General features: G+C 45.2%; 1 protein-coding gene across 15 annotated transcripts in view; it reads left to right on the top strand.

The window, feature by feature from the left end:
- Positions 1–3,973: 3,973 nt before the first annotated feature.
- The window catches only part of DGKH (diacylglycerol kinase eta), a 203,255-nt gene continuing 184,014 nt past the window's right edge, over positions 3,974–23,214 (top strand). For 6 of the 15 annotated variants that reach the window (XR_008481825.2, XR_013536233.1, XM_035303416.3 and 3 more), the window contains exons 1-2: positions 3,974–4,355; positions 11,829–12,032. Coding sequence is in view for 11 of the 15 variants with exons in the window: in XM_035303416.3 (XP_035159307.1) it covers positions 4,296–4,355; positions 11,829–12,032 (264 nt within the window). In the remaining 4 variants the exon portion in view is untranslated. Of the gene's footprint in view, positions 4,356–11,037; positions 11,274–11,828; positions 12,033–23,214 lie in introns of those variants that run through there. The other 9 variants (XR_013536235.1, XM_054256834.2, XM_078375348.1 and 6 more) reach the window with 2 other exon arrangements.

Consider the following 23,214-nt stretch of genomic DNA (forward strand, 5'->3'; position numbering starts at 1 on the left):
AAAAGAAGGGGGAGATATTAACTAACCTTTGATATGAAGTATAAATGTTAATGTTTTAAGGATAAGAATTGAAACAGAAGGTATAAATTTTAAATCAGAAGTGTTTAGAAAAGTGAGTAAAGAAAATTAAATCAATTCAATCAACAAAACAAGAAAGGAGAAAAAAGGAGCAGAGAAAAATAAAGTGAAATAAAGACAAAATTAGAATGTGGTAATAAATCCAAAGACAGTCCTCATACTATAACAGAGAGTGTTAATTTTCGGCAAACTCTGTTATGTCATCCATAGTAATAGAATTGTGGTTGGGATATCGCTGGCCAGCTAGTGACCTCATTTTCCTGCTCCTCTGCTGCTAGCTAGAGTCATGAAACTAAGTTCCGGCCATTGGGATATGAGCAGATGAGAAGTCACTCACTTCTGGGTCTGGGCCTTAAGCAGTTGCGTTTGTGCTCTGTTATGCTCTTCTTCCTTCCTTAAACGGGGTCTCCCGAATCAGCTTTCACCCTGTAGATAAAGGCAATGCCCTAGAAGCTGGAATGGCAGTGTGGAGCAAAGGAGCCACCCCCAACCACCTGACTGCTAATCGGCACTGTTCCATGAGAGAAGGAAACACTGTGAGTCTGGTGAGGCAGGGGAAGGATCTTTCTCATAACAACTTTTTATTCTAATTAATAGACATGATAAATGAAAACAGATGAAAATAAACTACTAAAAGGCAAACTCTCAGAATGGTCAATAATATAAAAATTCAAGTGTTATTTACAAGACACACTTAAAATGTAACAACTCAGAATGGTTTAAAATAAAGGGATGGAGAGATATTCTTGGCAACCACTAACAAAAATCTACAAAATAGAATCGTACAAAACATAATTTAAGGGGACAACAGTGGATAGCTGTCAAAGTCTGTTTCTGCTGCTCTAACAACATACCATAGACTGGTGACTTATAAACAACAGAAAGGTATTTCTTACAGTTCTGGAGGCTGGGAAGTCCAAGCCGCAGGGCCCATTTCTTCACAGTTAGCCACCTGCCCACTCTAACCTCACAAGGCAGAAGGAGCAAGAAGTCTGTCTCTGGGCCTCTTTTACAAGGGCACTAATCCCATTTATGAAGGCTTGGCCCTCATGACCAAATCATCTTCCGAAATCCCCACTTCCCAATACCATCATCCTGGGAATGAGAATTTCAGCAGATGAATTTTGGGGAGACATAAACATTCAGACCATGGACACAGGCAAACATATAATGAACTGAACTGGACAAACTGAGTTCAAGTCCTGGCTCTGAAATTTATACAGTAGAACCTTGGGCTGATCGCTTTATTTCTTTGTAGCTACAGTTTCCGTCTCTATAAAAGGTGATAATAACACCTCTTTTGCAGAATTGTCAGAATGAAATGAGATAATGCATGGGAAAACGATTTTCTGTGAGCCACAAAAATATAATAACTCAAGGTACATTACATAATTAATTCATTCCACAAAAACTGAGCACCTACTAATGTCAGAAGCTGTACTGGGAATTAAGAAGACGAAGGTAAGTAAGTCATAGTACTTGCCATCAGGAAGACTATACATAAAAACTGAGTTCAATCAAGTCTTCTAAAGCATTATAATTGGGGGAGAGAGAGAGGCATTTAATGTAGAGAAAGTGGCCACTTCTTCCTGCCACAGGGTCAGAAGTGATTTCATAAGGAATGTGAGTCTTAGGGTCAATCTTGGAAGATGAGCAGGTGTTAGACAGGCTGAGTAAGAGAAAGGACACACTGTGTGAGGGTACAGCATAAAAATAAGTGGCCCAATAGGAAACGGTGGTGCAAGAAACTCAGTGTTTAAAGAGAATGGAGACTTAGGCATTAGCTAAGATATTGAGACCTTACCCTGCAGGTTATGGGGAGCCAATGGCAGGGCCGCCGGGGAATGACTTGGTCAAAAATTTGTATTTTAGAAGGCTTACTTCGGTCACAATGTGAGATGGCAAGGGTGGAGGTGCAACCAACTTAGAGGCGGTGAGACTAACAAGGGGAGTAATGCAGTGTTTCAGGGGATAAAGACAAGAGACCTGAAACCAGGCAAAGAAGGGAAGGTGGTAGACAGAAATGATAGGTGCATGGATGGGCAGACAGCAGAAGAGAGAAGGAAAAGCCTGGGATAATTTCCAGATTTCTCCTTTGGGTGACTAAGTGGATTGTGGTGACATTTACTGAGAATGAGACTGGAGAGAAAAGCCAGCTGGCAGGAAAGTTGACTTCTGTTTTAGTCAAGTTGAGTTTAAGGCCGGTGGGACATCTGGGTAGAGATTTCCGGTAAAAAGTTGGTTTTATAGAACTGGTGATGTGGGACAGAAATGGAAATTTATGAGTTATCAGCACGTGGTTGGTAATTGAAGCCATGCGAGGGTCTGGATAGACCGCTTACTGTGCCCAGGCGGCATCAGAAACAGACTAAGGGCAAAACCTAAGAGGAGGCTGAGCAAGAAACGGTTAGAAAACATGGAGACCGAGGCGTCACAGGGCCAGTAGAAGGGATGGTTTCAATCATAAAAATCCGGGCCAGGCGCATTGGCTCACTCCTGTCATCTCAGCATTTTGCGGGTCCAGGCCAAAGGATCGCTTGCGTGCCGGGACAGCCTGGGTAACATAGAAGAGCACCCCCATCCATACTAACAATAAAAACATCAGTTGGGGTTGGTGGTGCCCGCCTGTAGTCCCAATACTGGAGAGGCTGAGGCGGGAGGATCGTTTGAGCCCAAGAGGTCGAAGACACAGGGAGCCATAATCGGGGCCCTGCCGTCCAGCCTGCACGACAGAGCGAGATCCTGTCTGAAAACAAATAAATTTTAAAAAAATCTGGTCAACAATGACAAACACTGCAAACAGGTCAAGTACGACGGGCACTGGAAATATCCAACAGTTTAGGGGATTTTCAAAACCACGAGGTGACTTTTTTCAGTGCAGTCCCTGCGGAACAGCAGGCGCAGAAGTTGGGTTGTAGGATCCTGAAAAATGAGTGGGCTGGGGTCAGGCTACGTCAATTGTTTTTGACTTGCCGAGGTGTTTTTAAAATTTGTGGGTGCATTTGACATGATGGCATGATTGAGGGCCGTGAAAAGATGATGATACCTGATCCCGGAGGGGGAATAGCCTGTCAAGCCAGTCTCTCTTTGACTGGAGCTACATGCAAACTGCTTTCGAGGCCAAGATGATCCGAAACGCCGTCTTTAACGCTTTTTCAGAGGGCGGGAGGGGACTTGCTGTTTACTGAGCGCTCACTGAGAGCCAGCCCATGTCCTAATTTGAGTTAGGGAGAAAACTGGAAGACAGATCGACTCCTTGGCCGCTTTTCTTTCCCGGAAACCGTTGATACTTAAAAATGAATTTAAAAAGCACTCCTTGAAGTTTAACCTCTCGTGCAGTCGGTAACCCATCTGCATTCTGAACGTCACTAGGAAGAAACTGTGCCCGGCGCAGTTTGCCCGCCCTAGAGCGCAGCTGGAGCGCGGTTGAGTCCTCACTCCGCTGAAGCCGGCTGCTGTCCAGTGGGATTGCGCTCAAGCCTTGGCACCCCCAGGAGGGGAGGCGCCTGCAGCGCGGGCCGCCAGCGTTTGTTGGGAGGCAGGCGCCGGCTGCAGGCACCGGAGACGACGAGAGCGAGAGACAGGGGCGCTGGGAGGCGTCTCCGGAGACCCGCGTCCGCTCCCGTAGCCAGCGCGGTGGCCGGCGCACCCCAGCCTGGGCTTTCCCCGCCGCCCTCCGCGCGCCCGTCCCCGAGGGACGCCGCTCCTCTCCGCGCGGCCGCCCGGCGCCCGTGACCACCCGGCGGCCGCTTTCGGTTCCGCGCCTTATAAGGCCTGACAGGGGGGTCACGTGCGTCCCGGGCCGCCCGCCGGGAGGAGGGGGCGGCCGGGGGGAGGGGCGGGCAGCGGGGAGGAAAAGGGGAGGGAGCCGGGGGCGGAGGAAGGAGCGAGGGGCGGATTCTGCGCCCGTGGGAGGCGGCGGCGGCGGCGGCGGTGGGGAGCGGACCGCTTGGAGCCGCGCAGGGGAGCGGGACCGAGGAAGAGAAGGAGGAGGCGGCGGAGGAGGAAGGGACCGGCGCGGGGGCGGGAGAGCGAGGCGGAAGCCGGAGTCGGCGGGAGGGCCGGTGGCTGGCCCCGGGCGGGAGCCGGGGCGGCGGCCGAGGGACAGCGGCGAGGGAAGCGCATCCAGCAGCCCCGGCGCAGCGGCAGCGGCGGCGGCGGGGGCCCGGGTCCGCGCGCCCGGGCGGCCGGGCGGCCGGCGGGCGCGGGCGGGAGCGATGGAGCCGCAGCACGTGCGCCCCGCGTCCGGCGCCCGCAGCCCGGCGTGGGAGGAACCGGTGGGTACCGCGTCCGCGCCCACCCCCTCCCGTTTTCTCCTCTGCTCCCCCCGCCCGGGCCGGGTTCCGTTCAGGAAATGGCCCGGGATGAGGTCCCCAGCTGCTTCCCAGCCGGGGCAGCCCTTCCTCCGCCGCCCGGGCTCTCCTCGCGCGCCGCCTGGAGCGCCTTTGTCCGGCTGATCGAGGCTCTCCCCGAGAGGCCGCGGGCGAAACCGCTGGCTACGGCCCCGCGGGGTCCGTTTCTCGGCTTCATCGACTTCTCAACTTTTCACTTGCTTTGGGAGCGTGGAGTGTAGGCGGGGGAGAGAAGCAAGGCTGCGCGGCCGGCGTGGGGGGCCGGAGGAGCCCGATTTTCCCTGCCGAGACCGCACCCTGGCCGTCACCTGGGCGCGCAGGTTCCCGGGGACCGGCTCCTGGAGAGGCCGAGCCCAGAACCACGCCTCCGGCTCCTGCCCGCCGCTAAAGCTCGGACGTCTGGAGGGTGCACGGGGTTTTGCCGGGGAGGGAGCGGAAAGCTGACTTCGCTTTCGCCTGGGATTTCGCTGCACGCACAACGCGGAGGTTGAGTAGTTTTAGGAGCCAAGAATAGTGTGTGTGCGAGGATAAGGAGCAGGAGACCGGGGGGCTTTGTATTTGTTTCCTCAAACTCCCTCAACTTCCTTCTTTCTTCCGATTCAAACAGAACCGTCTCACGTCCCTCCAGGGATTCCATCCAGGAATCCCCGGTCTCACTCAGAGCTCTGGAAGGCTGTGTGGGCCGCCTTTTCCCTGGCATCGAATTTTGGCTCTCCACGCCGCGCTTTGATACTTGCTGCTCCTTGTTGGTTGACAATCTGAGCCCGTCTGAAAAGCCCCGTCCGAAATTTCTGGCCTCACCCGTGTTCCGGTCAACGTGTTCTGATGCTGTTTTCCGAGGGACTCCGCGAGTCTGCTCAGGCCGGCCCTCTGCCTGTTGAGAGCCGCTAGGTCAGGTGCCCCGGTGGCTGTCCTTTTTCTTTTCTAGTGTATACGCTCTCAGCTCCTTTGCCCAGAGTGTTTCTCGGCCAATCTGATTCCTGACCTTTCTGAAGCGTCCTTCGCTCTGATCCCTCTGCATCTGCAGCTGTCTTTGCTTTCGGGAATTTGAACATGTCACGTTGCGCATCTGCTCATGCTTCTTCCATTGTGGTTATCCCTGGCGCTTAAGCTAGTCTCCAAACTAAAAATACAATCCGGTTTTGAAGTTTAAATCAAAGATCATTGAGAACTAAATTCAGTGATTTTACTTTTAAACTTTCCTGAAGGGACCTGGATACCTTAAGCCAACATCAATCACAATGGAAATATCCGCTTGTATGTATTTTCCTTTAGGCTGCTGATGTCACAAGTACTTGGCATTTAGAAAATTAGAGAAAAACTTTTTTTTTTTTTGCTTCTGGAAAGTGACAGCTAAAATGCTCGTTTATTTTCCACAGAAAGTATTCAGTTTCCAGTCTTACCACTGGAGCTCTTAAAACTAGAGCCCTAACAGAAATGTGTGAACGGACTGCGACACTTAGGCAGACCGCGGAACCATCTTTTAAAAATCAGGTTTATTTTTTTTAAACACTGAAGACCATTTAATTTGCTCAGCACCTGTTTCCATTCACCACCTATTATATTCCAGGACTGTTGGATCGCAGTTACTAACAAAGAGAAACAGATCCTTGTCCTCAGAAAGCTAACGTTCTTAACTAAACAGAATGTCTTTTTTTCATATGTGTTAATGGCTTACATTCAGAAAGTCCAAAAAATACATTCAGAGATCTCGGTTATGTGGGATGAAATAGTACTTCTTACAAGCGACTTTATTCCAACCCCTGTGGTCAGACAGATATGACCAAGCCTAAGAACGAATGAAGAGAATTCTTATTTAAATTCTTAAAAAAGACAATTTACCCAAATTACTAAAAAGTGGCCTATAAAGATAAGTGTGGGATACATTAGGGAAAAAGGAGTGTTTAAACGTTAAATCTTTCAGGCATTTGGCGTAAGGGGCGGTGGAGAGACAGCTTAATCTAATTATGTTTCGAAAGGACACAAAGTCCATCCAAATTGGGGATTTGTGACCTTTTTGGGGGTCAGCAATCCCTTTAAGAATCCGATCAAAGCTATGAACCCTCTTTCCCTCAAACATGCACTTATGTGACATCATATGTGTCACATATATACATATTATATATATATTTATGTGTGTGTATAGATGTGAGACATTTTAATACAATTTCAAGAGTATCAGATTTCTTTCAGACCAGTTGGTGGATCCTCAAAGACCTCAGGTTAGGAATACCTGCTTTCACTTGGATTCCGTTTCAAAGTTTTTTTATTTAAAAACTTTTGTGTTTATTTTTTTGAGACAGGGGCTTGCTCTGTTGTCCAGGCTGGAATACAGTGGTGTGATCAGCTCCCTGAAGCCAGGAACTCCTGGACTCAAAGGATCCTTCCGCCTCAGCCTCCTGAGTAGCTAGGACTATAAGCACATTCCACCATGCTTGGCTCATTTTGGGTTTTTTTGTAGAGATGGCATCTGGCGATGTTGCCCAGGCTGGTCTCCCTTGTGGCCTTAAGGGATCCTTCTGCCAGGGCATCCCAAAGAGCTAGGATTACAGGTCAGAGTTATGTAAAATTTGCTTTTTAAATTCAAATATAGGCAACTTAATGCTTTATCATAAAAGTATGCTCATTTACATTTATAGAAAGGAATGTTCAATACTGAATGATATTGCATACACTTAATATTCATTCTGTGTCAACAGATCCTGTTGCATTATCCCTTACTGGATAACATGAGGGCATGTATGAATAACAGCGTACATGAAACCGTTTACTCTCCTCACTGTTTGAGACAGAGTCTCACCATGTCACCCAGGCTGGTGCAGGGGCCTGATTCTCAGCTCACCGCAACCTCTACCTCATGGCTCAAGCGATTCTCCTACCTCAGCCTGAGTAGCTGGGACTATAGGTGTATGCCACCATGCCAGGCTGATTTTGTATTTCCTTGTACAGATGGGTGTGGTGGTGCACACCTATAGTCCCAGGTTCCTGGAGGCACCTATAGTGCCTGGTACCTATAGTCCCATATGTGTTGACCAGACTGGCCTCATACTCCTGGGCTCAAGCAATCTGCCCACCTCAGCTTCCTAAAGTGCTAGGATTACTGGTGTGAGCCACTGCTTCTGGCCCCTCCTTATTTTTGATGGAACCTAAAACATGGTGGTGTGATTCTGCATGGAACTATTCAGGCAGAAGAGTAAACACAGCATCAGGAATTGATGCTGTCAGTGAAGGGAACAGCACTTCTTTCTCAAAACACAGTCACATTGAGCTGTTGCTGAAGTTTACTACACAACTGGGAGATGAACTGACGTTATTTAGTTACGCAAACCACTTAGATAAACGATCAGTCTTACTATTCTGGCTAAATTATTGGGCCTAAAGAATCTAAATGTTAGCATTCTAAGTTTCTGTGTAGTTTCTTTAATGCTAGCTTTGAAATGCAATCACATTTCAGTGGAAATAGAGGCATAACCTAAATTTCTAACCAATTAAAAAATACTTCAGTGGTAGGTATGAGTGGGTAGAGATTTAGCCAAACAATTCTTACTGCGAGGAAAATAGGTAAGTAGAATTCTAGCCAATACTTCAAAAATGTAGAAGTATTTACACAAAGTAGTCCTTAGTTGGGGGATGCTAGAGTACACTTATTACATTTGCTTTTGGCACAGTGGCTCACGCCTATAATCCCAACACTTTGGAAGGCCAAGGTGGGAGGATCTTTTGAGGTCAGGAGTTTGAGACCAGCCTGTGGAAGATGACCAAACCCTGTGTCTACAAAACAACAACAAAAATCTAGCCAGGCCTTGCGATGCATATCTATAGTCCCAGCTATCCTGGGACTACCCTCGGAGGCCGATGCCAGAGGAGCCTTTGAGTTCAAGGATGCAGTGAGCTGGGATTGGGCATTGCATTCCAGCCTGGTCAAGAGAGCAAGACCTTGTCTCTAAAAACAGAAAGAAAAGTTTTGCTTTATTTTGAAATGGTTTTATACTAGTTAGTGCTGATAAAAGTATTGGGGTCTAAAGGAAAATTAGGAAGAAAAGAGTTTCAAAGGAAAAGGGGTCAGAATATAAATGATGTTTATAAATCTTTGCATTAGATCTAGATGATGAAAGGTTTTTGTCTCGGGTACAAGGATGACCATACGTATATGCAGTTAATATCACGATTAATCCCCAAAGCTTTCTCGTTAGGTAACAACTAAGGAAATGTTAATAGGTTAAAGTTTTGAATGTTAAATTCTTAATAGGTAGCAAATTAGCATATTATGAAAATAGTTGTTAAGTTTAATGAAAGCAGTTTCCCGGTGCCTGTACTTGTCCAGCCTGCAGCATTCTTTGATTGCGTGGATCCTAATTGATTAGGAATGCAAGTCCTAGAACACAGTTGTATTTCAAGTGCTGACTTGAGCTCTTCAGGATATAAAATGTAACATTCTGCGTATTTATGGTATAATATTTAATATGAAACCATAGAACATATGAGATTTCAAAGTTGCCAATGGGTATTAAAACCCCTTTTGTTATGAGTAGTGATCAGTAAAAATATAATTCAAAATACCTCTGTAGAAAATAATACACTAATATTCATAAAGTTGGTATCAGTACGAAATTTGGCTGTGACTTACACATCTTCAGTCTAATAGGTGTTCTTTTTTTTAATGGGCCAGGATCCATATTAAGTAAAAACCTAATTTGGTGGTAGCTACCTCCTATTTTCATATCATCCTAAATGCAGTGTCTACAGAGCTGATGTTCAATTCTTTAATAGTGTGTTTGTGATATGTTCTGAACAGAGATTTCAAAGTAACAATAAAAGAAATATGTAAGATATGTCTAAGCAATTATTAGAAAATCTGAAATCACTAAGGAAAAGGCCAAGGACTTCTTATAAATCAAATAAATAATGTGAGATACCACCTATATGAAATCTGTTTCAGTTGCCATTTTGAGCTACATGGTTGAAATGGTTGGAAATATTGAGACCTTGACGTTGTTGTGATACTTTTAAGGAAGGTGAAGTACATTGCAGATACACAGTGCACAAATTAGATATTCATCCTAAAAGCTTCTAATGTACAGACCTGAGAAGAAGCTAGTAAGTCAGGTATCATAAATAAAGGATTCTTTGAAACTGGCTCTTCAGAAGAGGTGAGTGCAGAAGTGTGAAGCTGGCTCTGAGGTTAGATCTTTGAGTGTAAGGAATGCCTTTACTTTGAGGTATTAATGGCTCAGCTCTGGGATATGAAACTATTGAAGTATTTTTAAGCAATCAGCATTCGAATCAAAGAGTGAGATGTAATCTGACCTCTTAAAATCACAAAATCGGCCTGGGCATTAGATAATGCCTTTCAGTTTAATCACCTGCTGCCTGGACTCTGGAAAATGTTGCTGTATTAAACACAAAGTATGCATAGAAGTATATGGTAACTGACAAACTTCCTTTTGTTATACAGTGTGGTAACACGATTAGAACGTTAGAATAGTGACCGCGCGATTGTGACTTTGGTCCCAGTTTGTGATTTGGGGCCTCAGTTTCTTTACATTTTTAAAAGAGAGGACTAAACAAAGTTTATTCTTTCAAAAGGCCCTTTACTACGTGTCCTTGTCTACATTGCCAAAATATTGGACTTGTCCATGACCAAACAGGTGGGGATGAAGGCCATTATTCTGATTATTTTTCTCAAGAATTTCCCGCAGTATGTTCTTTGTAGATAAAGAATTACATATTTGTAGAGCTCTAAGTGCTCTTAAAGTTTTTGCCCAACTCCTTCCTTTCCTAAAGGAGACAACAGAAGCTGCAGAAGTAGCCTCTCTGTTATTACCTAGCAGCAACCTCCTGTCTTTAAAGATTTAAACTAAACACATTTTACATTTTAATGAATTTAATTTACAATGCGATGTCCAGTGTTGGGATTGCATACTATTTCGTAAAACTTCTTAGTACTGTTAACTCTAATACATCAAATTTCTTGTTGGGAGTAAGACTGCAAGTGAAAAAAAAATAGAACCTTAGTCTGGAGAAACCTTAAAGGTCATGTCAACTGAAAAAATACGAAATGAATGGGTAGTGAACGGCATGAACATGCTAACAGAGATTGCTTTCTCCAGGTGGAGAGACTCCAGTCTGGCAGGGACTTTTTGTCCTATTTCAAAATATAGCTAACACCCGTTTGGTGTTCTCTTTGGATGACAAGAGGGATCTGTCCTTTTAGTGTCTTCTCCCCCAACCCCCTCACACCCGTGAGGGTTCTTTGACATTGAGCGTGCACAACTCGCTGCCAGTCCGCGGTTCCCAAGTGCCCGCTCCGCCGGCTCGCAGGGGAGTTGTGCGCGGTGGCTACAGCCTGTTGATCCCATTTCCTCCTGCTCTAGTCCGGGCTAGGGAGTGGCTCTGCCAGGACCTCCAAGGCTTTTTGTCTTGGTTATTGAGGGTTGGAGTGAATTGTTTTCTTCCAGGCAGTCTGGGTTAGCGCTTCAGCTTAGACAGTCCTTGTGAATTCTGTCGTCTTGGGCTGCGTGTAGCCTCTTGTTTCTGCGCTTTCTTCACGCCCTGCCCAGTTTCCTGTTGGCCGATGGGGATCGCTCTCTCTGGACAAAAAGTGCTCAGAGCGGAGCTGAACCTCCCGGAAAATGCTCTTCTCTTCCGTGTGCGCCGGATGGGGGTGGGGGTGGGCCAGAAACTGAACGCGGCTGTCGGGAGACCTGAGAGGACCTGACGCCCTGGGCGGAGGCGGGAGAGGTACCGTTCTCCGGAGTGGGGCTGGGGGTCAGGAGACCGACGAGGGGCAGCATCCGACCGTCTCGGGGGCAGAGGAGACTTTTGTTCAGCTGGAACCGCGCGGTGAGGCCCAAGTGTCTCTGGAGAGATTCGAGGTCCAGGAGGTGGCGGGTGCACCCAAGGGTGCCGGTAGGAAGCTCCAGGTTTCCATTCTTCCCCAGGGACCAGTGTTGTGCCTGCAGCCCCAAAGTGAGTGGGGGGGGGCTGCAGAGGTTTCCTGCCTCCTCCCCCTTCTGCTTTCCAGACCCCAAGGACTGTCCACTCTGGGGACCCCCGAGCATAGCGCGAGTGGAAGGAAGGTTGCCCCAAACCCCGTCACCGCATCCTGTCTACCCGCGCGGGTCCTATCCGAGGCTGGGTGCGCAGGGGTCCCAGGCGGGCGGGGATCCGCGACCCCTGCGCCCCACCGTGGCCGCAGCTCCTGCGGAAAGCGGGCGGAGGAGCCGGGCGGACCCCTGCCTGGAGGGCGTCTAGCCGGGCGACCCTTCCCTGCGAGGGCAGCTGGGGGAACGGAAGATGGCGGCGGCGGCCAGGCGCGGGGTTCCGCGCTCCGCTCGGGCAGAGCCCACCCGCTGACCGCCGCCCCCGCCCTCGCCGGGCGGTGCTGTGTCCCCGCAGGAGTCAGAGAGGATGGCCGGGGCCGGAGGCCAGCACCACCCTCCGGGCGCCGCTGGAGGAGCAGCTGCCGGGGCCGGCGCCGCGGTCACCACCGCCGCTGCCTCGGCGGGGCCGGGAGAGGATTCGTCTGACAGCGAAGCGGAGCAAGAGGGACCCCAGAAACTGATCCGCAAGGTGTCCACCTCGGGGCAGATCCGGACCAAGGTAGGGCGGAGGAGGCGAGCCTAAGGGCCGCTTGGAAAGCGGGAGGTAGAGACGGCGCGGGGGCGCGGGGGCGCAGGGGCGCAGGAGCGCGCCTGGCGAACCCGGGAAGGCGGGGAAGGCGGGGATAGTGGGGCGGGGCAGGGCCTGGAGTGCCGGCGGGGCGGGGAGGGGCGGGACCTGGAGTGCCGGTGGGGCGGGGTGGGGCGGGGCCTGGAGTGCCGGCGGGGCGGGGTGGGGCGGGGCCTGGAGTGCCGGCGGGGCGGGGTGGGGCGGGGCCTGGAGTGCCGGCGGGGCGGGGTGGGGCGGGGCCTGGAGTGCCGGCGGGGCGGGGTGGGGCGGGGCCTGGAGTGCCGGCGGGGCGGGGTGGGGCGGGGCCTGGAGTGCCGGCGGGGCGGGGTGGGGCGGGGCCTGGAGTGCCGGCGGGGCGGGGTGGGGCGGGGCCCGGGGGCGGCAGATCTTGGCGCTGCCGAAGTGATTCCCGGCCCGCGCGCGGGAGGCTGCGAACTTGGGCTCCCAGGGAGTTCGAATGGCTGAGGCGGGTGCAGGGAACCTGCTGCTTAGTGGGAGCGTGGGAAAAAGCTGACACGCCGTCGCGATTTCCCACTTAGGGAAGTTGAAAGGAGAGTTTCAGTTTTTCCTCTCTGCCGTTCCGGGGAGCGTGCGTGTGTGCAGGGCAACCGGCCCGCTCTGCAGTGAGCCCCTCTGCTTTCCCCCTTAGGCCCACCCAGAGGGTAGGTGGGAGGTGACTCCGTCAGCCTTTCCTGCCTTTCTGCCCTCTGCTGCTGTCTGGAAGGCAGAAGCCCCGAGGCAGGCCTGTGGTACACGGTGCTCGCGGCTTACCTGCACCTTGCATGGCTCCAAGGGCTGGCCAGGCTTTCGGATTGCAGGTTCTCACAAAGTGCGGGGTCCGGAACCATGCATCCATGGTTCCTTTTAATAATGAAAATGGTGTTGGGAAAACTGGCTAGCCATGTGCAGAAAGCAGAAACTGGACACCTTCCTGACACCTTCCACTAAAATTAACTCCAGATGGATTAAAGACTTAAACATAAGACCTGGCACCATAAAAACCCTAGAAGAAAATCTAGGCAAAACCATTCAGGACATAGGAGTAGGCAAGGACTTCCTGACCAAAACACCAAAAGTATTGGCAACAAAAGCCAAAATAGACAAATGGGACCTAATCAAACGCCACAGATACTGCACAGCAAAAGAAACAGTCATTACAGTGAATTGGCAACCAACAGAATGGGAAAACATTTTTGCAGTTTACCCATCTGACAAAGGGCTGATATCCAGAATTTACAAGGAACTGAAACAGAATTACCAGAAAAAACAAACAAGCCCATTCAAAACTGGGCAAAGGATATGAACAGACACTTTACAAAAGAAGACATACATGAGGCCAACAAACATATGAAAAAATGCTCATCATCACTGGTCATTAGAGTGATGCAAATCAAAACCACATTGAGATACCATCTCACGCCAGTTAGAATGGCGATCATTAAAAAATCTGGAGACAACAGATGTTGGAGAGGATGTGGAGAAATAGGAACACTTTTACACTGCTGGTGGGAGTGTAAATTAGTTCAACCACTGTGGAAGACAGTGTGGTGATTCCTCAAGGACCTAGAAATAGAAATTCCATTTGACCCAGCAATCCCATTACTAGAAATATATCCAAAGGACTATAAATCGTTCTACTATAAGGACACATGCACATGAATGTTCACTGCAGTACTGTTTACAATAGCAAAGACCTGGAACCAACCCAAATGCCCATCGATGATAGACTGGACAGGGAAAATGTGGCACATATACACCATGGAATATTACGTAGCCATCAAAAACCATGAGTTCGTGTCCTTTGTAGGGACATGGATGAACCTGGAGACTATCATTCTCAGCATACTGACACAAGAGCAGAAAATCAAACACCGCATATTCTTACTCATAGGCAGGTGTTGAACAATGAGAACACTTGGACACAGGGAGGGTAGCATCACACACTGGGGTCTGTTGGGGGGAAATTGGGGAGGGACAGTGGGGGGTGGAAAGTTGGGGAGAGATAGCATGGGGAGAAATGCCAGATATAGGTGAAGGGGAGGAAGTCAGCAAATCACACTGCCACGTGTGTATCTATGCTACAATCTTGCATGTTCTTCACATGTACCCCCAAACCTAAAATGCAATAAAAAAGTAATGAAAAGTTACCTGTGTGCTATGTGGATGTTACCATGTTGTGTTACTCTTGTAACTCCTTTTAATAGTGATATTTTTGAGTTTGTAGTAAATTAAGACATTTACTACAAAAAACATTTAATGCGTTTTTAGAAGGAAGATTAAGGCTAAACAGGGACTTTCCTAAAACTGTTTTTTAACATTTCAAATCTTAATTTTGAAAAAAAATTCATAAAAGTGTTAATGATGGGCAAAATGCACTGACATTCAACACACTTGAAATTCTAGCAGCATTTCATTTCATAATAAAAAATTATCCCTCATCATGGCAAAATATGTGTGCTAAATGTTTTTATTAGAAAGTCTGACAGAAAATCAAAAAGAGATTGTATAGGGGCCTGTGTAAAAAGATAAAAAGAAATTGTATAGTGGCTGGGCATGGTGGCTCACACCCATAACCTCAGCACTTTGAGAGAACAGGGTGCTTGAGGATCACTTAAGCCCAAGAGTTCCAGGCTGCAGTTAACTGAGGTTGTGCCATTGCCCGCCAACCCGAGCAATGAAGCGAGACTCTGTCTCTTTTTTTTTTTTGAGATGGAGTTTTGCTCTTGTTACCCAGGCTGGAGTGCAATGGCGCCATCTCGGCTCACCGCAACCTCCGCCTCCTGGGTTCAGGCAATTCTCCTGCCTCAGCCTCCTGAGTAGCTGGGATTACAGGCATGCGCCACCATGCCCAGCTAATTTTTTGTATTTTTAGTAGAGACGGGGTTTCACCATGTAGACCAGGATGGTCTCGATCTCCTGACCTGTGATCCACCCGCCTCGGCCTCCCAAAGTGCTGGGATTACAGGCGTGAGCTACCGCGCCCGGCCGAGACTCTGTCTCTTAAAAACAAACAAACATATGTGTATGTTACATATTTATATGAAACGGTCAAAATGCCATGCATATTTATCAATATTAACCAGTAGATTTATACTGTTTGAAAGAAAACTTAGAAGTGGCTCTAAACTGAAGGGAATCGAGTCAAACAAAATTTGCTGGAAGTACCACTCTATTTTACAGGATTCATGCGCTCATTGTAATAGCTAAGATTGTATGTTTGTGGAGACTAAAAGTCAATTTTAAAAGCACATTATTTTTCATTTTCTGTTGGACTTTCTAACAACATTTAGCACATATAGTTTACCATGATAGATAATTTTTGATTATGAAATGAAATGTTGCTTGAATTTCAGAAGTGTATTGAATGTCCAAGTTCTGCATTTTACACTTCCTCTTATGTTAGCGTGCATGTCAGTTCATCAACATTTTCATATGTGAACACCTGAGATTAGGGTGTAAGATTTCTGAGAGCGGCGAACTGCGGCCCCATACCTGCCTCCTGCAGTCGGGACTGTTCATGTATGTCAGACTTCATTGCGTACGTCTCTTATTCACATATACTGATTCTTGGGGAAGAATGTGAGAACAGCAGGGAACTTATAGAATGAGAACTACTAAATTTAACGTTGGTTCCCAGTCTTAAATTATGATCCAGATGACAATTGAGGGAAGGATCTTTAGAAAAAGACAAACGTTTTCTGTGTCCCTTCCTCAGGTGTGTAAGGTGGGAGCACCTGGAGGAGAGGTAGGCCCTAAGATTGGCTTGAAGCCTGGTCATATTTAAGACAACACAAGCAGTTCCTGCTCATCTGTTCTGCTCTGTCTGAGGTCAAAACTGGCCAGCTAGGGAAGGCTTCCTGTGGTTCAACCTAAAATGTCATCATTTAAATAACCAGTTCTTTGCAGAAGTAAATATGGGTTGTTTTAGGACAGTGCGCTAATCTCAGCTTTTTTAGAGTGGATTTGATGACTTTTTAAGTAAAGAATGGAACTAGTTTTTTTTAAAAAAAACAATAATTTTTAAGTAAATGAAATCATTGTGGCTTAATACAATCCTCATGTATATTTTAGCACCCTCATCACAACTCTGTGCAGTATACTTTTGGTTCCCATTTTCATTTTCCATTTTTTCCTGGTTTCTTTGTGTGTCTGTGTTGTCCTCTCTACTGGTTTCCTGTTTTTCACTTTTTTCCTTTCTCTGAATAACCTAAGTGAAATGTCAGGTGGTCTCATCTAGCCACTCAGGTGCTAAACACTCAGTACTTTTATGGCTGCCTTTATTTCCCAAAGACAACACGTCACTTATGTACAGACGTGAAAGAGGTGCTGAGGCAGGAGAGCCGAATTGAACTAACACTTGTCATGTCTCTTCCTCCTCTTTACTTTCTTGAGTTTTTGGATTTGTATTCAGATATCCTGTTGTAGAAAATTTTACAGGTATTTACTGAGAATAAGACATTGTTGAAACAACGCTAATACAGATTCAGACGAATTGGGTTTTGGACATGAATGTGGAAGGGGCTTTGCATGCTTTTTGTTGGCCCATGAATACTGCAGCCTTTCATTTTACAAGAATGGCTGGAAGAAAGTTGGTCAGGCTTATAACCTAGAACCGTTCAACCATCATAAACCAAACCTTATAAACAAATGGGAGCTATCTCAGCGTGTCTGCCCTTGAGTCACCTCCGCTAAGGTCTTGAAGCTTCACGTGTCAAAAATACTTCCAGATGAGGTTTATCGTGTTCCCATTTGTTTATTTATTTTGACAGTTATGTGTCTTCTTACAGCTAATGGCCACAAATGAGTCCCTAAATTTAGGTAAAACATACCTAAAGAATAAAAAGATACTCAAAAATTTGCATCGATATTTTATCTAGGCTGGGCATGGTGGCTCATGCCTACAATCCTACCACTTTGGGAGGCCAAGGTAGGGCAATAGGTTGAACCCAGGAATTCAAGACTCACTTGGGCAACAGTGAGACTCCTTCTCTAGGAAAAAAACAAACCCAAAACAAGACAAAAAAACACACCAGTATTCCATCTGGATTAAGATATATGTTTGGTGCAGCAAACCACCATGGCACATATATACGTATATAACAAACCTGCACATGCTGCACGTGTATCCCAAAACTTACAGTAAAATTTAAAAAATAAATCTTAATAAAAAAATATCTTTTTAAGACCTAAGGATAATGATCACATTCTTAATTAATATCTTGGTTTTGATTTAATATGAAGGATGTGTAAATAAACTCCTGTTCTCTTGTGGTCAGGCAGTATGTGAAAATATTGGTCTGCATTTTTCACTGCCTCACAAAACTCAGTTTCTGCCATTAAAACATTCTTTCACCACAGACCCTGGGTAAGGTGCACCGGGGAAGACTTGCTCTGTGCTTTTGACATTGTAGGTGGCAGCCCATTACTGGGTCATGATGGTTTATGTCCAGCATTTAAAAAAGAAGCAGAGTAAATTAGGACATATTATTTAAAACTTTTAGCTAGAGTTCTGTGTGTGAACATGGGAATCATGATGATCCAAATAGATGGGAAACAGAAACATGGCCCGAAGAATCTGAGGAAAGGAGAGTAAAGTGAAACTGACAGGTTCGTTGTTCAGAAACTCACTATGAAATGAGAAGCAAGTAGGAACGTTTACATTTTGATAGGTGATGAGTAAAATAGTTAACACACATCCAGGCCAGAAGTTGTCTAACTTTTCCCATAAAGGGCTCAATAGTAAATAGTTTAAATTCTGTGGGCCATAAGGTCTCTGCTGAAATTAGTCAACTCAGAGAATGGAGGTTACCAAGAAGGGAGGGGCTGGGGAGAACTGGAGAACTCCAGAATAATTCTGGGGAATAAGTTCTTACTCTGGAGAATAGAATTAATTCTTTTGTACAGCAAGGTGACAGTAGTTAATAATAAAGCACTGTATACTTGAAAATTGCTAAGAGCAGAACTTAAATGTTCTCACCACAAAAAAAATAAGTATGCGAGGTGATGGATAGGTTAATTCACTTGATTCAATTATTTCACAATGTATACATACATCAAAAATCACTGCATATACCATAAATATATACAGGTTTTGTCAATTACACCTTAGTAAAGAAAAAGAAAAAAATCACTTTGCCATTGTAGTGTAAAGCAGCCGTAGACAATACTTGAAGTGTTTCTGTGTTCTAACAAAACTTTAAGGACACTGAAATTTGAATTTCATATACTTTTTATGTGCTAAGAAGTAGTATTATTCCTATTTTTAAAAGATCAGTTTAAACACGTGAAAACCTTCTTAGCTCGTTGACTATATAAAATCAGGTGGCCGGCAGGATGCTGGCCGTGGATCTAATCTGTGGGCTGTAGTTTGCTGGCACCTGTATTGGAAAATGGAACGTAGTATAGTTAGGTTTCCCAAGTATTGTGAACTTAGGTGCTGCTAAATGCAGTCCGCGTTTAAGGAACCAAATAAAGCCAGATTTCAGTCCTTTTAAAAAATCTCAACTTTGTAGAACATTTTATTTTTAGCTTGGTTTGCGTCTTTGCTTCCATTTTAATGTGACCTAAATATAGACTGGAAATTCTGACTCTCAGTACAGTAATATATGGTATAACAGCTTTCTTTCCATTTTGATTACAAGTTAAACATGATATCCCGTTATTAAAAATAAGAGACATAATAAATAATTTACCAAACCTTTGCATATAACTTTAAAGATGCCTTATTTGAAAGAATCTAAATTTAGCACTCTTGCACTTGGTTTAAGTTTGCTTGTTTGCTGTTGTGGTAAAGAGGCGAAGGTTGCATGAAACTACTGTTAGGAAGGATGTGGGGCTCCTTTCTGTTTCCAGGGTACAGTGTTTTTCACTCATATTGGATTTGTTAGGCTTTACTTACTCAGGAAATGTATTTATAAGCAAAAGTTTTAATTAAAGAGAGTTTGTTTTACATCTAAGAATAGACCTTTGAAAAAGGCCATAGCATGTTAGTACATTACACCCTCGGCAAATTTGTTTGGTTTTGTTGGATATTGAGTATTTTACTCTATGACTGTTTAGTCACTGGAAACACATCTGTAGCTGGGCACCGTGGTTCCTGCCTGTAATCCCAGCACTTTGGGAGGCTGAGCTGGTAAGATTGCTTAAGACCAGGAGGCTGAGACCAACCAGAGCGAAACAAGGAGGCCTCATCTCTATAAAACATTAAAAAATACGAAAGTTAGCTGGGCATCGTGGCACCTGTGGTGCCAGCTACTGGGAACCACGGCACTCCAGCCTGGGTGACAGAGCAAGACCTCGCCTCTAAAAACAAAAGAAAGAAAGAAACATTTGTATTTTTGAGTTGGTCAAGTGATTTAAAAATGGTCGGCAACTATTAGTCATAGTAGTTTTAATTTAGGAGTCAATGTTCATCATTTCCATTTTATATAGCTCCTTATTTTCTTTTTCAAATGATCATATATGGTAATAATTCTCTCCCTGCTGCTTTTTGTTATGTGGCTATTTGGGAGACTCTTAGGCTTCTGTTTTATATGAGGAAATATGGTTCACTTTATCATGTGTAGAACTGGAATCTCTGACCTTCTCACTGTGCCATTTGAGTATCAGCACTTTTTCAGACCACCAGAATGTAATTTAGTATAATAGATCTTTTAAAATACAAGCTTGGTGCACTCAATTCAGAAATTTAAAAAATGCTTTTCTACTGGTTGCAGAGCAGTTTTCTATACATGATCTTAGGGAACAGTTGGGTACAGTTATCTGCATTTTACAAGCAGTTATACTGAGACCAAGTTTGAATATCTGCTGTGGAATTGGCAAAGCTGGGACTCAAAAGCAGTTGCTTCTAACGATTGTCCCTATATCCCTTTCACAGTGGATGAAAATGGTGGTTCCCTGATGCCTTGCTTTCGGTAGCCTCATAGCTTCTTGGGCGGCGAAACTTTAATCTGTAGCATGCAAACGTGTGTGTGCGTGCAGGCAGGCAGGCTGCGTGCTTCTCTTGGCCCCTGTTTCCTTCCCCTTCCCTTCCCTCTTTCTTTTCTCCCTTAAATTCCCCTTCTCCTCTCCCTTCTTTTCCTCCTCCTTCCTGCTCCTGCTTTTATTCATTTGTTTAGCCCGTGAGCGTGTCTCTCATCAGTGTTTTGGGTTCATAACGCCTTTTTCCATTTGGATCCTGTGTTTTTAGTGACACATACATACACACATTTGAAAAGTAAATTTTGGAATAAAAAATTTCAGCTGAAATTTATATTTATTTGAATTAAACAAAGATTATTGAGATTGTTTACAGTACCTTTGAAAGGACCCATTTTAGAAGAAAACGCTTCTAGGTACTTAACTCTGCAAATAGGTTTTCAGAGAAAACTGTTAGTTTCACTTCTATAAGGGAAGGTGCTATTTTTGAAAGGTCATGATATACTATTAAAAAAAATCATGTGAAATAATTTTCCACATGGCCTATTAAAACATATTTGAGGAAAAATATGAGTAAAATTTATTTTTACCTCTCTAGGGAATGAAAACAACAGGATTTTTCTTTTTTGGCCTCCTTTTCTCCATCTCACTATTTTAATTAGGTAAGAAAAATATAAGAGTTTATATCTGAGCAGGCATGGTGATTTGAGTTGTACAGTTCATGTACTCATGTAGTACTTTAAAATTATATAGTATATTATTTGATACTTACAAGAATGTATAATATGTCTGTAGTTTGTGAAGCACAGTGGTAAAATGAACACCTTTGAATCCATCTTCAGAACGGGAGCATGTTCAGTATCCTGTATCTTCCTGCGTGCTCCTTCTCACTTTACTCCTTTGTTGCTTCTCAATTCGTGCATTTGAAGAAATATCTATGGTGTTCCAAGTACCGTTGTAGGTGCCAGGGATAGAGCAGTAAGCAAAAAATATATAAAAAACTCTGTTCTCATGGAGCTTACGTTTTCATGCAGGGAGAATTTATGAACTTGTAGATATGTGAAATGCATAGTTTATGAGAAGGTGAGAAGTGCTATAGAGAGAAATAAAGCATGGCTGTGAGTGGAGGTGAGTGGGAAGGGGTTTTTAGGCAATGAGCCATGTGGACCTCTGGCGGAAGAGCAGGATAAGTAGAAGGAACAGCAGCTGCAAAGTGGAGGTCAGTGGGACTGAAGGGAGTTGGGGGAACCAGGTAGAAAGTTGAAAGTGAGTTAACATTGTCGAAAGTAAGGTACTACAGAGAAAAGTTCTTAGCCTGGGGTTCATGCATCCCTGGTTTGGTTGGGTTTTACAGGGTCCCCTCAAAGTTTATGCTTATGCCCCTCAGAAGGTTAAAACCATTGATTTGTGAAGGGGGGGGACTGCAGTTCAGAAAATAGAAGATAGATGAAAAAAATACATACATATATATATATATATATATATATATATATATATAGAAAGAGAGAGAGAGAGAGAAAAGAGAGAGAGAAAGTCCTCACCTAACATCATTGATAGATTCATGGAAACGGACTTTAAATGAAATGACATATAACAAACCAATTTTCTTTCTCATTGTTGTTATAATGAAAGAATGTTGCATGAAAAAGTGTTATCCTAGGACCTAGTGTATGTCATTTCACTTAACATCACAGTTTCTGAGAACCTATTCATGTTGTTAAGCAAGGACTTACTGTATACACATTATAATTCCACAGTGATAGGATTACAGGCGTGAGCTACCGCACTCAGCCTTCAAGTGGCTTATGAAAAAATATTTTAATAAGAATGAATGAGCACTTGGAGGTGGCAGTGGAAATAACTGCCAGGTTGGCTTTCAGGCCAATTCGACTTAATCTTGGCCAATTCTGTGGTTCTCGTATGGCCAGTTCTACCTAATGCTGAAATGGTCTTTCTAAGAGCCTTCCTGTCTGCCCCTCTCAGCTTCTGTTTACTCTTCATACAACTGCAGTCTCGCTTTGGCCCCAGCCGCTATTTTATGAAACTTCTTTTGCAAAGGCCCTTAATAATTTTAATTGCTAAAATCCAGTGGTCTCTAGTTTTCAGTCAGCTGCTTCCTGCCCATTTGGATGCTGTTGACCACTTTCTGCTCACATCTTCTTTTGCTCTCAGAGTTTAAGTTCTCTTATCTTTTTTTTTGTAAGACAGTCTCACTCTGTCACCCAGGTTGGAGTGCAGTGACACAATCTCTGCCCACTGCAACCTCTGCCTCCCAGGTTCAAGTGATTCTCTTGCTTCAGCCTCACGAGTAGCTGGGATTACAGGTGCATGCCACCATGCCTGGCTAATTTTTGTATTCTTAGTAGAGACAGGGTTTTGCCATGTTGGCCAGGCTGGTCTCAAACTCCTGACCTCTGGTAATCTGCCTACCTCAGCCTCCCAAAGTGCTGGGATTACAGGCAGGCCAAGTTCTCTCATCTTTCTTACTATCTCTTCACTGCCTCTTAGCCTCTATCCCTGATTTCTTTATCTATTGCCAAATGTTTTTGTTTCCTACAAGTCTTAACTCTGCCTTTTCCTAAGTTAATCTGATCCATTAGATTAGGCTTTGACCAGCAGCTCTGTGGGTCTTTTTCTAGCCTGTACTTCTGAGATCTGGGCCTGTAGTTCCTTTGCCTACCAGACCTCTCCTGTAGGGGGTCCTCTAGCCCTCTCAGCCTCCATGTTGTCAAACAGAACAGATTTGTGTAGTCTCCTTACTCCCCACCAAATTTTGCTCCACAGCCTTATATCCTATAGAAAAACTGCCTTGTATAGAAGGGATTGCCTTATAATTAACCTTGACTTTTTGTCTTGCTAATCACCATCATTAATTCGTTTGCTTTCATCAAATACCCATTCAGTGCCTGCTATCACCAGCCATAGTGTTAGGTGCTGGGGATTTAGAAGTGTATGAAAGAGACACATCCCTACCCACAGGGACCTCACTCGTTGTCAGCGGTCACCAAATTTGATCAATTCTGCATATCTTAGATCCTGTGTAATCCTCATGGTAAAACTTTGAGGTAGGTAAGTACAGTTATTCTCTCCTTAGAAATAAGGAAAGCAAAGATCACATAAGTAACATGCCATAGGTTATATATGTCAAGTGACTTGTTTGATGCCTGATTTAGCTGTTACTGAAGCAGCTGCGTTA

The sequence above is a fragment of the Callithrix jacchus genome, chromosome 5, assembly GCF_049354715.1.
Source record: "Callithrix jacchus isolate 240 chromosome 5, calJac240_pri, whole genome shotgun sequence".
Lineage (NCBI taxonomy): Eukaryota > Metazoa > Chordata > Mammalia > Primates > Cebidae > Callithrix > Callithrix jacchus.